Source organism: Sycon ciliatum, chromosome 1, assembly GCF_964019385.1.
Source record: "Sycon ciliatum chromosome 1, ocSycCili1.1, whole genome shotgun sequence".
Lineage (NCBI taxonomy): Eukaryota > Metazoa > Porifera > Calcarea > Leucosolenida > Sycettidae > Sycon > Sycon ciliatum.
The window spans coordinates 57,529,482-57,545,482 of NC_088643.1; the positions used below are offsets into that span (position 1 = coordinate 57,529,482).

The window sequence follows — 16,001 nt, forward strand, 5'->3', positions numbered from 1 at the left end:
TAAAGAAAAGGTGGGGCGGGAGATATAGACTGACTACCCCAACCACATATATATATATATATATATATATATACACTAACAGAATGCATCACACTTCAGACACTAAGCAGGATTAAAAGATAGAAAAAGAGAAAAAAAGGAAGAGTTCAGAGAAATTTCCGTGTATACACATCACACTGCATGAGAAGAATGGCCGCCATCTCACTTCCACACCTTGGAGAGCATGCGATCACGAGCGGCAGTTATGCTGCCGGTGCCCTGACGACTGCTGAACGTTCGGCTCTTCTTCAACGTGGCTAAGCGCGACGGACCACCCGCCACTGTCAGAGACTGTTGTTGGTGGCACGTGGCCCCGCCGGCAGACTTCCTGGAGTGAGAGGCGACGGGCTCTGGCGACGGCGACTTTTGATGCGGCGCCGAGGAGTCGGCTGATGGCTTCTGTAACTGGTCACGTGAAGACTGACGTGATACTGCAGTGTGTGCCCGCGCACCGTCCTTGGGTTGCTTGGAACTATTCCACGGGGGCCTGGGGCTGCTGGTACCACTAGGGAGAGATTTCCGGCAGGATGCCGAACGTCTAACAGCAGCGGACGATGGTGATGTTGGAGAACTACTGCAAATGCCTGGAGGTTTCTGCTTGGATTCGGCAATCTTCGGTGTGGCAGGCTGATCACTTTGTACAGAGAATGCCGTAGTCCGCCGAGCCTTAGGCTTGGCATCTGTCTTGTCCTGCGTGCCTACGGGGTGCTTAGCAGTAGTGGATGTGAGCGTCTCCGTGGACTGCTGTCTAGAAACATGTACAGATGCGGCTGCTGACTTGCTGGGAGATTTGTCCCTGGATGGTGTACTGCAACTTGTATCCGACAGGGCGGCAGCATCGAGCACACCGGATTTCTCACAGACATTGCCGTCAGGATTCTCTTCATTGATACTGCTGTGCCGCCGCCGACCGTTAGGACTAGACTGCTGCTCAGCCTCTGGCTGCTGCTGCTTCTCTAAATCCTCTAAATCCGCTGAGAACCTGATTGCCTTTGTCGATGATGCGCGGAACAAGGCTTGCCTTGCGCTACCACCAAGGTCTTCTGTAGCTACTCTCGCAGAAGTAGCGGCAGCATTGCAACTTTCCAGATCTGACCCATCCGTGCATCCAAAGTCTGACACCCCACCCTTGCTACTATCGGGAAGTGCCTGACGATTGGAGTTTGTAACATCGGCGGGAGGAACTGGCTTTTTGCTCGGTCGAGGGGACGATGCAGGAGAGCTTGCACCGGAATTCGACTGCAGCTTATTGACATGAGACTTGGAGCTTGGCGAGATGCCCTTAGAAACGGATGGTGAGGTCTGACAGGTATCCCTGTCTCCTTCAGCTACTTTCCCTTGGCCAATCCGGGCACCACCTGGCCGTTTCGTGGATACACTGCGACGCAGCGAGACAGAACTGCTATTGAGCTTAGAGTGACCTGTGCCGGCTGTACTAGATTGGCGAGCAGGAGTAGAGTTCGCGCTGGATGGCGTGCTCTCAGTGACCGCCGATGTGGCGCAGCTGGCAGCTTTCGAGAACTGTACACCGGTGCCGCTTTTCCTACTCTCGGCCCGTGCACTGCTGCTATTGTTGCTACTGTTACTATTGCTGCTGCTGCTGCTGCTGCTGCTATTGATGGTTGCTTTTGACTGTGGACTAGGCGTGCTCCTCTTCACACTGCTGGAGCGATTGCTAGCGGACTTAAACGACTGAGATCGTCTTGTTGCAACAGCTGACTGATTGGCCTTACCTGCTTGAGGGGCACTAGGTGTGGTAGTCCTTGTTAGGCCTGGGTGCGAGGTAGAGAGTGTGGTTCGCTGCGAGCTATCGCTGTTTTGAGGTGCTTTCGTGGAACCTTGCTGTGCGTCGGAGGCAGTCAAATTCATCAACACCACTTTCCTAGCTGCTGTTGTCGTTGAACTTTGTCTACCGGAGAAAGAAGTGCTGCGTGGCCGTCTTCCAACCGTGTCCACGCGCGCTTCAGGTGAGTCCCTGTCGGATATTGTACTTGAAGATGTAGCTGATTGATTCATCTTAACTGCTTTAGAGGGAGTAGGGGTAGTCCTTGTCGGGCCTGGGTGCAAGGTAGAAAGTGCGGTTCGCTGCGTGCTATCGCTATTCTGAGGTGCGTTCGAGGCAGCCAAATTCGTCAACATCGTTTTTCTAGCTGCGACTGTAGTTGAACTTTGTCTACCGGAGAAGGAAGTGCTGCGTGGACGTCTTCCAACAGTGTCCGCCCGTCCTTCAGGTAAGTCCCTGCCGGATGATGTCCCTGAAGATGCAGCTGACTGATTCGTCTTAACTTCTTTAGAAGCAGCAGGCGTGGCCCTTGCTGGGCCTAGGTGCGAGGCAGAAAGTGCGGTTCGCTGCGAGCTATCGCTGTTTTGAGGTGCTTTCGCAGAACTGTCCCGTGCCTTGGATGCAGCCAAATTCATCAACACCTTTTTCCTAGCCGCGACTGTAGCTCCACTCTGCCTGCCGGAGTAGGAACTGCTGCGTGGACGTCTCTCCACCGTGTCTACGCGTACTTCGGGTGAGTCACTACTGGATGTTGTACCTGAAGATGCGGCTGATTGGTTGGTTTTAACTGCTTTAGAAGCACTGGGAGTGGCAGTCTTTGTTGGGCCTGGATGCAAGGTAGAAAGTGTCGTTCGCTTCGAGCTATCGCTGTTTTGAGGTGCTTTCGTGGAACCTTGCTGTGCGTCGGAGGCAGTCAAATTCATCAACACAACTTTCCTAGCTGCTGTTGTCGTTGAACTTTGTCTACCGGAGAAAGAAGTGCTGCGTGGACGTCTTCCAACCGTGTCCACGCGCACTTCAGGTGAGTCACCGCCGGATGTTGTACCTGAAGATGCAACAGGAAGGCAAACTGGTGGCTTGCTACCCCTGTCAGCAAAGCATAAGGTTCTGCCTTTCTTGGCACTTGCCATGCAGTGTGTGTCTGCATCAGAGGATGTCACATTACGGGACAGTCCATCAGCAGAAGAGGGCACAGACGATGATAAAACCCCTTTGCATTCGACACTAGCAGACGCATTCGGCTTACCGAGACCGAATGCTTGCGCCGCTGGTAAGCTTTCGATGCTCGTTGGCCCGTTTCTATGCACACCTCTCCTTCTCGCAGCGTGACCAGACGCAACGGAAATGGTGCTCGACCTAAGGCGACCACTTCTTTGCGCAACCTCATCACCACGGACGTGAGATGCAGAGGCAGCAGCATCACCAGTGCCTGCTGATGTACAACTGGCAGTTCCACAGCTGCGAGCTTTTTCAGCAGGCGATTGGAGAACAAGACGTGAATCCAGATCAGTCGAGGCCGACTTCTTCAACTGCTCTCCCGGCTCTGGCTCGTCGCGCGACGACTGGAGAGAGGCCTTCCTGGTCAACATGGAGATTCTCATGCGCAGGCGCTTCATCTGAGACACGTCAGACACGTCAGACAATGTACCGTGGGCTGACGGTTCAGCTCGGTCCACTGATCCATCCGCATTTGCTTCTACAGGTGGTGTAGCGTTGCTGGAGGTGCCAACGTGCCGAGTTTTGCCCGTGGTGGCGTGTTCTGGGTGGGAAGAAAGGCGCAGACAAAGAAAGTAGCCAAACGACAGTTACTCATGTACAAGCAAAAGAAATGTGCTCGTATGTGTGCTTGTGTGCGCGTGTGTGTGTGTCGAGCGTGGAGACTGGCCTGCAACACCATCCAGCCGCCTAAACCTGTGTCTCGGGATTTCAGGTGCCACTGCGGCTGAGATTTTCGCCGCCGCCGGGACCTCACTCGCCACTCGGAGTTCTGTTCCCCGTGACTGAAACACTTTCGGTCCTTTCAGGACCTGCCATCATCTACGGATGGGCATTATTGTATTGTATTGCATTGTGTGTGTGTGTGTGTGTGTGTGTGTGTGTGTGTGTGTGTGTGTGTGCGTGTGCGCGCATGTGTGTGTCAGAGTATGTGGTGTGGTGTGTGTGTGTCAAATGGCCCGATATCTGAGACTTTCGACCTTCGGGGCTACGCGGTTTTTTTGAGAAAACACTAAAAACAAATTTGTTCGCAAAAAAATCGATTCCGTCAAAGCAAAGTGCAGAGACGACAATGGCGGAATAAAATTGAAGGCGATTCTTGTGTCAGTTGGTTATTGGGCTCACGGAGCACAGCAGCCGCGATCCCATGGACGGTGATGCATCGTTCTTTGTGGATATCCTGTCAAGCGGCAACAGCGCTTCTAGTTCTGAGAGCGCATGTCAGGCGAATCGTTCGCAAGTGACACGCGGTACTTACCTGTCGGGGGCGACGATGATGAGGACTTGCCGGGCCTGGATGAGTATGATCAAGGCTAACCACAGTCTGCCTCAGCGATAGCTGCTACAGCTCCAGGCAAGGACAACCAGGTGGATTCCTGAGGGTACGCCGCTTGCAAGGTCGCTGGGCGCCCTTGCGCGAGTGGCAGAACTGTTTCCTGAGTGTCACGCCAGACCTGCTAAAACAGCACGAAATGATGCGAGTTTTCTTTGCGACGATGATCCTAAAATGTTTGGGATGGCAAGCTCGATACTCGAGCTAATAATGGCGAATCAGACCATCACGGAGCACATGAGGCTGGGCAATCTCGAGTAACATTCTGTTACTTTTGAGTTGGTGGTGTGAAACGCTTGTCAGGCTGGTTTACTGATGTTTGGAAATGGTCAGTCTCCACAAAGTGCAACAAGGCGAATCTGGACGCATTTGCTCTGTTTGACTCCTTCACAATAAGTATGTGAATGCTGTCACATGTATCATGGTGTTCCATCAAAATCTGTTGCAGACTATCCTGTCAAGCATGTCCATCACCAGGAGAACAGATAAATCACCTCTCCTTCTAATGCTGCTATTGCTGCTGTTGCAACTACACAACCTCAATAAAGTCACGGAATGCTGGAAATGAAGTACCTGAACAGTAAAAACACTTTGCTATATTAGTTGGCTAGTGATATCACATAGAAACAATTTTTTGTGGCTCCAAACACACTGATCTTTCAAAAATGTAAAAAAAAGAACAATTCATTAACATGACTCCTGACTGTAAAATGCACTTCTACATGGTCAATATTGGTCTGATGGCCGTGAAACGAAGTCACAATACTCTACCAAGGCAAGACATCAATTTGCAATAAAAAAATCAATTTCACCAAAACAGCCCCGAAGGTCGATTTTCTCAGATATTGGGCCAAATAATGAAGAATGTAAAAAAATGAAAAATGAAAAATAGGGATTCACTGGCCAGAAAAAGCCACTTCAATCAGCTGTGTGGTGTAGATCAGGCCAAAATTAGTGGCGGTCAATTCATCAGCCTTGCAAGCTGTTGAATGGTGTAATCCCAGCACAAGCTGCTATGTCTAACATAGCTGTTCGCTATCATCGCTTCCACGATGGGCAGGTCTGAGGTCTCGAGGCCCGAGGTGTGTGTGTGTGTGTGTGTGTGTGTGTGTGTGTGTGTGTGTGTGCGTGTGTGCGTGCGTGTTCGCACGGGCGAGTAGATGTGCGCGTACATGCACGTGTTTGTACCAACTCAAGCGGTTCGGCATGCAGCAAGAGCCCCCCTGGCCTCTGTCCCTTATCATCCTGTGTACACGTGCATTCATGAAACGCGTCACATCGTGCATCTAATCGCCACATGAAGCATTGCTAGTAGCATGCAATCAACAGCCGTGACTGCACTGGATTGTGACCATAACACATCAACATTGTCCTACCTGGTGCCCGGCACGGGTCATACTTTTCCAAGTACGTAGGCAGCTGGCACCACCCACCACCCACTCGGATCATGACATGATTCCTCAGCACCTACAGCAGATCGATGATCAGCAAACGAAAGGAAGAGGGCACAGTCAAAACATGCCAGTGATGGAGGCAGAATGGAGAGGATACAGATAAACATGCCAGTGATGAAGGCAGAGGATACAGATAAACATGCCAGTGATGGAGGCAGAGAAGGATACAGATAAACATGCCTTGTCAGGAGTAACACTACTCGCTTTCGTGGGGTGTGGCCGGTGAACTGTTCGTGCTGTCGTCTGCAAGCGTCGTGTGGTCTCGTCTGGTCAAATGAAAATTATACCCCTATTAAAACATTCGAGAGGGGCTTATATCGTTTCATTCCATACCAGTATTCCAGTATTCCAATCGAATCTCTAAAACTTCATAATCACACAACCTCATGCGTACATGTAGTGTAGGACGTGAACGCCGCACACCAATGTCGGATATACACTGTACACTGTACTGATTGTACTTCTGCATGTGTACTACTGCCTCTCCCGCCAACCAGTACTTGAGCAGATCATGGACACTGCTCTCTCTCTATCTCTCTCTCTAAGTGGGTACACTGCTTGGGAACACGCCACCTGTGCGGTAGGGTGTTTTGATGATTTTAATTCACCTTTCCTTGGCCAGGAAATACTGGAAGAGGCCAGTGCGATGGGTGGGGATGTGATAGTCAGTGACAGCAGTAAAGAATGTAATACGTAAGAAGAACACAACATGCTAGGGGAGTTATGAGAACCCCCATCACAAGCCGAACATCTTGTTCCTTTTTTCATCAGGCCGTAACCAGTTTCACTGCTTACTACTTCAGTACTGCACAGACCATCACAGTGATCAGCATGACCAATGGAACTACACAACGTATAGGACTGCGCACGGGTAGTGGGGCTACCATGTTTCCCGAGCACCCCACGCGCTAATCACTAGTTGGGTATTGCAGAGAAAATGTCGAAATACCCACTCGGGCATTAGGCTTGAACATGTACATTCACATGTCTAGGCATAATACCCGATTAGTAATGGCATTATGCACATGTCTAGGCATAATACCCGATTAGTAATGGTATTATGCACATGTCTAGGCATAATACCCGATTAGTAATGGTATTATGCACATGTACAATCATGCGCATCATCATCCTATAACTTCTTCTTCTTGGTAGTCGGGAGGTTAAGAAGCAGCATATGAGGTCGGCTGGAGAGCACATGTGCTGGGGAGATAGAACTACATCTCAACATGACGGCGAAAGAGAAAGATGCTTGGTTCACGTCTGCGGGTTTAGCAAAGACAATGCCTCTTAGCAGTAGTCTTACACTGGGCAAGAGAAAGACTGTGATACTGGAGACAGCGCGTCCAGTTTGGTGCCAGCAGCAGCAACACCTGCAACACTGGAGCTGCGGCAAGCTGGACATGTTTAGTAGGCATTGAGCCACGCCATAAGCCTGGTTTATCATCGAGCACATCAGAGTCGGCTGATGACACTGACCAAACAGGGCTGGTCCACCAAAAGCTACCCAACCGCGTCTATTGCCAGCAGGAGGAGAAGAGGACCATTCGCGGAGTGAAACAGATGAAGGCCAAGGAGAGAATCGCTCTCGTGGTGTGCACCTCTGCTGTTGGAGAGAAAGTTCCACTTGCTGTTGTTGGAAAATGCAAGCGTCCGCACACCGGCACCCCCCCCCCCCCCCCCCCCCAGAAGTGTGACAACACTGTAAGTAACATGCTAAAGGAGTTACACTAGACGGTCAGGCACAGTTACTTGCATTGCTAGCCAACCAGATTGAAGAGCTTTACAAAGAAAGTTGAAAAAAAACAGGTATCGAATTGACATCGGTCCAGAAACGGATCTCCACGCTGGAGAAAAAAGATCAAAGATGGCGACAAGACCCTGTCCAGAAGCATGACTGAGACTGCAAGACTCAAAGAGCACACTGATAGTGCTCATACTGTCCAGATACAAGATGAAATTTCGAACCTGATGAATGACTGAAACGGAAAGAGCAGCGAGGGTAACCCCATGCATAGACACCAACCCCGGTGAGAATGGCCACAGTGATTTTGTGTGCCATGGAGATGTAGAAGCTCAAATTAGAGAAGAGCGGGAGTTTGTATTCGTCAGCAACGACCTGACCCCAGCGCAGCAGGCTGTACGGAAAGCTGTCGTGCCGCTTTCAGAGGAATGATTTCTGGGATGCTGACGACGAAGCAAATCTGTTCGCAGCCGCTGCTGAGAGATGCTCATCTCTGAAGGAGCTGGTGGTGCCTGAAAGAGCTCTATTGTCACCACGGCTGCGCGAGGCTCTAAGTGCCATGGCCAGAGATGATCTGAATGTGCAGTATGAGCATCTTCCTTGGTTCGATGAAGTGGAGAATGACGAAGAGGGAGACGAGGACGACACTGAAGGAGATAGTGATAGTAGGGAATGAGGAGGTGAGAGAATTTACAAAGACAGATTTTGGGTCCTGATGAAGAAAGCTCGTGTTGGTCTATCGCCTCTTCCTAGCATACGGTCAGTCTGTGAATGTTCTTTGGATTGTACGCGTACCCTCAATTGTCGCCATACTTGAAGTATGAGAAACAAACTGGCCAATGATAGAGGCCTAATTGACCAACATCACATACACAGTAGATATTTTGTGCATGACGGAAACATGGCTGAACTCAGCCATTCCAGATGAAACCACTATAATCCCGAGATTCGACCTGTTCCGTCGTGACCGGTGCTAGTGCATCACCGAATGGATTGAATTCGGTGGCGGCGGGGTAGCAGTTCTCTCTTTGTCAGCCCCTGGTGCTATACGCCGCCGGGATCTTGAGTAAAATAATTCGGAGATGATAGCCATCGAGATAGGAGCTGTGAGCAGCTGGCTGTTGATAAGAGGACTTCCGCGCCGCTTTAGTGCGTCGACTTAGCCCAATGATGGACCACCTGTGTTTCCTGCTGGAAGGAAGCGCAATCACGAGTCCATTTCCGTGCCTGACCAATTGCCGGTAGCCACTTCAGCACGCGTGAACTGTGCGCTTTGTTTTAAAAAGGAGATGAAGACGGCTGTCTCGCAGAAACTTCCATGGCCGGCCACTTTATCTGTGTGTGTGTTGTGAGGGTTGTCACTGTTGCCATGAATACCACCAAGCCATCTGTGAGCTGAAGAGAGGAACACTTCTGAACATAGAAGCATGTAAATACACCCTACACAGTCACTTGAATGCTGAAAAATCGTATAATGTTTACATGTAGAATACGTACGGGGATGAAAATTTAAAAAAAAATTCATCTGCGTGCGTATTCTACATTGTACAGACTAGAATATGTCAACTTTTACAACTCCGAATTTGATAATTTATATTTAATAGGTGACAGCTGGTTCTGTCTTCTTCCGGAAAGAGATCGTGTGTACTGTACAAATGTCAATCGTTTTTGACCTAGAGGACATTCTTCGGACATGGCATTTTTCCTGTACAAATGTTGCACCCCACAAAGGATCGGCTTACCCGGCAGAACAGCTTGGTCTGCTGTGGACCAAACAGGTACTTGCCCTCTCCGATCTTGATCACCTGGTACGGCACACCACACTTGCACTGACCTACAATCTGTTTGATCTGCAAGACAACGATTACGACAACAACAGCAACAGAAAAAGCATGCCGGTCAGAGAACAAGCAAGCAAGCAGCGAAACAAGAGGAGAAATATTGGTGGCTCTGAAATGACCAAACACCATTGGATTCGGGGCATGTCCCTGGTGGTGGTGGTGGTGGTGGTATCCCAACAGATACAGGAAAGTTACCTATTAATGGCAAGCTATACGCTGCAAGTATGCTGGTGTGTTGGTTCATTTATCACCAGGACCAAGAGAGACTCATCTGACTTCTCTCGCTCCCGACAACAAAATTAATAACAACTTCAGCATAACTATACTGTGTCGTACGATGACGGATGTACATAGAGTATAGCTACAATGAGAGGGCAACTGTGGACAAGAACAGTTCATCACAACTCCAACCTTCATGCAGCAGGTTATCACAAGTTGACTGAGTACACATGGCTGATTCTCTGGCCAACGTCATACATACTTGACCCGTCCAGCTGTACTTTTCAACACAACTTGGGGCAGGCCACCAGCACGCGTACAGGTCACAGCCACTTTGTACACTGCTTCTGTACAGTCCGGCATGTGTACAAGCTCAATGCCCGGATTGACCCAGCCCGAAGAGCTGAACATCAGTTAAAGGAGGTGGGGAGCTGTATCTCTTATTTGGCAGGTAGCCACAGTGGAACTCGAATATGAAGCACTAGCATGGTGAACAGCAGAGTGGATAGTTTCCGGGTGCTTCCTGTCCAAACACAGGTTTATCGGGTGTTAGCGTCGTGAGTTCCGCGCCTTCGGGAACGGACACGAATATTTATTTTTACTTTCTTGTCCAAACATACCGGACCTTTTTTCGGTACATGTACTTCAATATGCAGCAGTACAGTTGAACACACCAGTGGCCCGGACAATGTTCGTACAAAGCAACAATTGCACGTCTCAGAGTACTGTAATTTCACAAATTTTTCAGTGTGACAAAATGGCCGTGGTGCTTCCAATTTTCAGTGTACTTTTATTTTCGGTACGTTCGGTGCATCTGTTTCATGCCGAAAATTTCAATACACCGAACAAACACTAACACACATAATCCAATAGGGAACTGCTTCTCTGTACCAAAAATTTCTGTTCACCTAACTTGGCCTTTTGCCCTCATACCGAAAATATTGAGCACCGAAAATTTCTGAAATTAGAGTACTGTACACGTAAGTACAGTGCTGATCAATGAAATCCAGTCGCGAGAGTCAAGTTGGCGCCGTACACCTTTTCGCAGCCCAGTGTTCGCAGGTCTATATAATGTAGGGCTGCCCAACGCCCGGCGCGTACTTGAGAAAGTGGACTGGATTTTATTGAGCAGTACAAATCCGTGTTCCGTCAGCGTCAGTGTCAGCAAGTACATGTATGTAGTACAATTTGTTCCCAAAATAACTTCGGGACAGTCTGTTCATGGTTTTCATTTGTATTGGACTCGTTCTCTACACGTGCGATAATTTAGCGGCAATTCTAATGTTGTAGCGTTGTTCTCTTGTAATTTAGTGGAACCTGTATTGAGTAACTGAGTTTTATGTTTCGTTACATTGTCGACAGATCTCCTGTGTACCGGTTTTGTGGCACAATGATTATAGCCATTTGTCGTCTCCATTCTTGTGCAATCATGCATATGTAGGTTGGTTCTCTTCATGTTCATGTTATTGTGACCTATTTCATAGATATTGGTTGCCTTGTTGTTTTCTCTCCCCTCTCCTCTCACCCAAGCCATTCTGCAAAAGCGAAGCTGTGGACGCAGCATACTGCTGCTACACTTCAACGCGGGAATGCGTGTAATAATAATAATAAGTACTATACACAACAGAACAACAAGGACAATCAAGGCTTGTTTGCTGCTACTTTAAGTTTCATGCTCACGCAATCATCAGGTTGTTTTGTTCTGTTGTGTATTAAGCTCTGCCTTTGTGGTGTTGAGCACTGTCAGCACTCTGGGTACGTCCTTCGGTAATAAGTACTATATATAACTAGTCACTAGGTGAGTTCCACAGCATAAGTATACAACTACTCGAGTAGCTGTAAAACACGTGTGACTATGATTATGTTTTTCAAGTGGCACGCTGGTCTGCAAAACCAAATCACAGCATGTACGGCCGCTTGCAGCTCGTACATTAACCCATTGACTGCTGAGCCCGAATATATTCGGGATTCAGGATGACGTCAGGGCGCTGAGCCCGAATATACTCGGGCTGACAGGCTATCCTACCGTACTAAGCTCCGTGTTCCAGCGTAGGGTTGCAAGAGACCCCAGAGTCGAGCGGTACATTTCCGGCATTCAGTACGAGAGGTTGCGGGTACGAATCCCGCTTGGATACTTTTTTTTCTTCTTTTTCGTCCGGTGATTCAACTCAAATTGCCGACTTTTTCGTATTTTACGCAATTTGGATGAACTTACGTGTCGTATAGCATCTTGTTCCCCTTTCTAGGAACTATATCGAGTTGGTCAGCGTGATGATTATAGCCTTGGTCAACATTTCACAAGAGTTCAACAACCTAGTTTCTTAGACTATGAAGTTGTGGAGCTGTACATTGGCCATATTTTTAGCATTTTCTTCAGAGTCTCAGATGAAAGGCCCTGTAGCCCTCAATGGGTTAAAATGCGCCAAGATCCCCATTTCCCTGCCTTTCTCACTGCCAACGATTTCCTGCACAAACATGTCGCGTGTTCACATTGGTGATTGCGACCGGGAGAGTGACTCCTGCCCCTGTTGGACTACTGACAATAGAGACACCAAGCCCATGGTGACTGACAGTACCATACCAGATCGGTCCTAGTCCAGACACTGCAGCAAGTGCTACCTGCCTGACATGTGGCAAATGCACTGGAGCACTAAGCTAACTAACAGCAGTTAGCCATACATACATACATACATACATACATACATACATACATACATACATACATACATACATACATACATGCATGCATGCATACATACATACTCGGAGGGAGTTGTGGTTGCTCGTGAGAGTGCTCAATACACCAAGGTGCAGAGCCTAGTACACACACTTGAGAGGGACGAAACGCGTTTCTTCTGTAACTCTGAGTTTCACGGTTTTAACCGATCATCAGACAGCAACTTGACTACAATTTTCAGAAGATAAGATTGATATAGGCTGCAAGCTCGATCGGAGCTAGTTAGCAAGTGCAGGCTTGAAAATAAGTACCTCTCAAAATTCTCACCATCAGCCGTCACATAACCTTCTCACCACTCGCAGTCGCAGGTGAGGTGCTGCTCATAATTACCCCATTGTCCTTCTTCTTGCCTCCCTCAGAAGAACATGTGGTTTCATGAGCCTAGGCCTAAAGTGTATTTTTGCACCCCATCAACCAACTTACGCATTTTTACAATTACACTATCAGCCTGGATCATCCATTCGCGCTATGATCCAAGCTTGCAGCCTATATCAATCCTATCTTCTGAAAATTGTAGTCAAGTTGCTGTCTGATGATCGGTTAAAACCGTGAAACTCAGAGTTACAGAAGAAACGCTTTTCGTCCCTCTCAAGTGTGTGTACATACATACATACATACATACATACATACATACATACGTCGTCATGTAGAGGAGGGTGTTTCAAATAGGACATAGAACAATCCGCACTGATGATCGGTTTGGGTCTACACCATTTTGCTGTCAAACCGTTCCTATTCAAAACACCCTCCTCCACAAGTAAACATCTACATACATGTACGTCATGTACAAGTGAGCATCGCGCTATACACACACATCATGTACAAGTGAGCATGAGCATGACGCAGCAGCACAGTTATAGCAGCACAGTGACGGAGAGAGCACTCACCAGGGCATCCAGCGAGAGAACTTTAGCCGGCGCCGGTGGCCCTGCAGGTGACGCCGAGGAGGCTGACTTCTGTGCGCACTCGCCACCGCCACCACCATCACCACCGCCGCCACTTCTAGATAGATGTGATTCTGCAGGCATCGGGCACGTTATGGACTCCAGGCTGACCCCGACTACCGGCATTGAGCTGCCAGCGTCTTCCGCTTCCTCGGCATCGATCTCTTGTTCAAACTCAATGATCTGAGGCACATACTGAAACACACCCAGCTTGGAAGAGCGGCGAATCACTTCGAGAACGGACAGCAGGACTGTTCGCGGCGACTGCTTCTCGACCAGCCCGTTTGCCGTGAAGAGAATGGCGTCGGACAGTCCCATCGCGCGGGCAAACGAGATGAACGCGCAGGCGTTGTCGCGTGCAAACGCTTGGCCAAAGCGCGAATCCTTGGCCACCTTGCGCACTTTGACTTCCGACGACGTGGGCACCGACCAAGCTGGTGCACACTGACCACCACCATGGCCACCACCATTACCACCACTGCCCTTGCAGTCTGTACGTTGTGTGCTATCTGACTGCTCACTAAACGCCTGCTGAATGTACCTACACAGGTGACACAGGATCTCTCCACTGGCTAGGTCAGACGTGAACGATTCAGCTGTGATCGGGGCCATGTCAGGGATAACAGGACTCAGCGTTGTCCACAGCCAATCGGCGATATCCTCACGAATCGGGTACAACTCGGCCTCATCGCTTGATTCGCGACTGTGACCACCATCCGACCGACCGAAAGGGAGTTTCATTTCTGCTAACGCTCCAATACCAGTAAGAAAGCAGGGGCTTTACCAGACTCTCGCTAACGAAAATAATACTACAGACAGTACAGTAATGTCAGGCTGCAGGATAATTAGCTGTGCATCGGCTGTTGCAACAGAACGTCAGGCTAGACACTGCGGGTACACAACAAGCACTTCTCACTTCCAACTCCCTGCCACTTGTCAGGAAACTCGTTTGCTTCACCGTTCACTCAGCAAGTAAGACATCTCTGGCCAGCTGTTTGGACTTCCCTAAAACTTATCGCACGGGAACAACTCAGAGAACTGCCTGGAGTGGGATTCTGCTACAGAATTGGCTCTCTTCTCTAGCTTCTCGTGTAGGTACGTATAGATGGGTGGACCACGAGCAGTGACGTGAGTATGGCAACCACTGACCGCCTCTGCTCCATCATACACTTGTAAAATCAAACAAGCGAGCAGAACCACAAAGGTGAATACTCCTCCTCAACTAATTCCAGCCGCTCAAGCAGGCATGACCTTGGGAAACTCTTTTTCAGTAAACACGCAGCAGTGCAGGGACCATGCTGACCTAGTACCTGAAGCATTCATGCAATGGACGTGGCATACTGCAACAATGTAACTTCCGACGCGACATGAATTCGAAACTTCTAAAAAAATGTATGCTTACTTCAACGAAGTTCAAGTGTGTTTTTCTTTACAACCTTTGTTTGGTGTGGAGTTTGGCGAAATCTTTGAGGAAAGCTGCGATGGCCGCGTGAGCCGGGCCTGCGCCCGCCGCCCTGATATCAGAATATTGCTGCTTTGCGGCTCGATACCTATCTACATGTACAGACCAGTCGCCGACCACCCGCCGTGTGCGATGTCCGGATGTCGGATGGTCGACCGCCGACGCGGTACGAGTCGTAGAATCTACTCAGTAAGTTGACTATGCGCTACGTCGACGTAGATCAACCCCGGCCCCTTAGTAGGCGTAGAATCTACTTACAATCACAATCTTTCGGATGCCAAACTTGTAACAGGTTTCCCCTGTTCTCTATAACTTTACACTCCCTCGCACCTCATGCGTCTTACGCCTGTCTATTAGCACCTTCATTGGCGCCATTGCCACATGTATACTATCACATTTTGCATATAACTGGTCGAGGCACGCTCAACCAGGCCTCTTACTTTTCAAGTTTGATTAAACCTGTTACACTGGTAGCAGAGGATGGTTACTACTCTGCTTTTGGCAGGTGTTCTGGTCGCTCTGCTTACGCTCCTCGTACTCGTCGTTCGGCTGATAAACGATATCAAGACCGCTCAGCGCGTTAGCCAAGGAAACCGAACGATACATCCGAACTCGGAACCGTGGGAGCCAACACCCCGCCTTACGAAAGAGCCGCCTGTGTTTGGAGGAGATTCCGCTACATTCAAAGAATGGACGTTTGCAATGGACATGGCCCTACGGTCGTTGGCGCTCCCAAATGCGGCACAGAGGGTCGACTACGCGGCAGGATTTTTGACTGGAAACGCTCGTCTTTGGTTGATAGCGGCATTGGAAGCTAACCAAGTGTTTTCCGACTGGCCTGCTCTGAAAGCGGCACTTGGCGATGTGTACGGACCACGGCATAACGAGGAAACATCGCGTATGGGACTAATTTCCGCAGCGCAGCGCGGGTCGCTGGACGCATACATTGCTGCTTTCACTCGCCTCAGCCTGCAAGTGCCGGAAATCGACCACCACACCAGAGCGCTGCTGTTCGTCAGGGGTCTAGTGCCGCACATCCAGCGACAGGTCATGCGTGAGCATCCACGTACCCTGGAGCAAGCTGTCATGGCAGCAAACACCGTGGAGCAGTCGTCAGGGCCACCGGCGTCGGGGCCACCAGCCAGTAGAGAGTCGCGTTCCGTGCCCAGCTTCCGTGGTCAGACTCAGGGCCTCCGCAAGCTGACGGACCAAGAGCGTGTCCAACTGCGA

The 16,001-nt window shown here is 49.5% G+C and overlaps 1 protein-coding gene across 1 annotated transcript; it reads right to left on the reverse strand.

Annotated features, from left to right (window-relative positions):
* Positions 1-64: 64 nt before the first annotated feature.
* LOC135804532 (pneumococcal serine-rich repeat protein-like) lies at positions 65-14,683 on the reverse strand. Its single transcript, XM_065318420.1, has 4 exons — positions 13,253-14,683; positions 9,311-9,418; positions 5,747-5,837; positions 65-3,581 (listed from the first exon to the last, which is right to left on the reverse strand). Exons 1-4 carry the CDS (start codon positions 14,048-14,050, stop codon positions 202-204), a joined length of 4,377 nt encoding a protein of 1,458 aa, XP_065174492.1. The 5' UTR covers positions 14,051-14,683; the 3' UTR covers positions 65-201.
* Between the last annotated feature and the right edge of the window lie 1,318 nt (positions 14,684-16,001).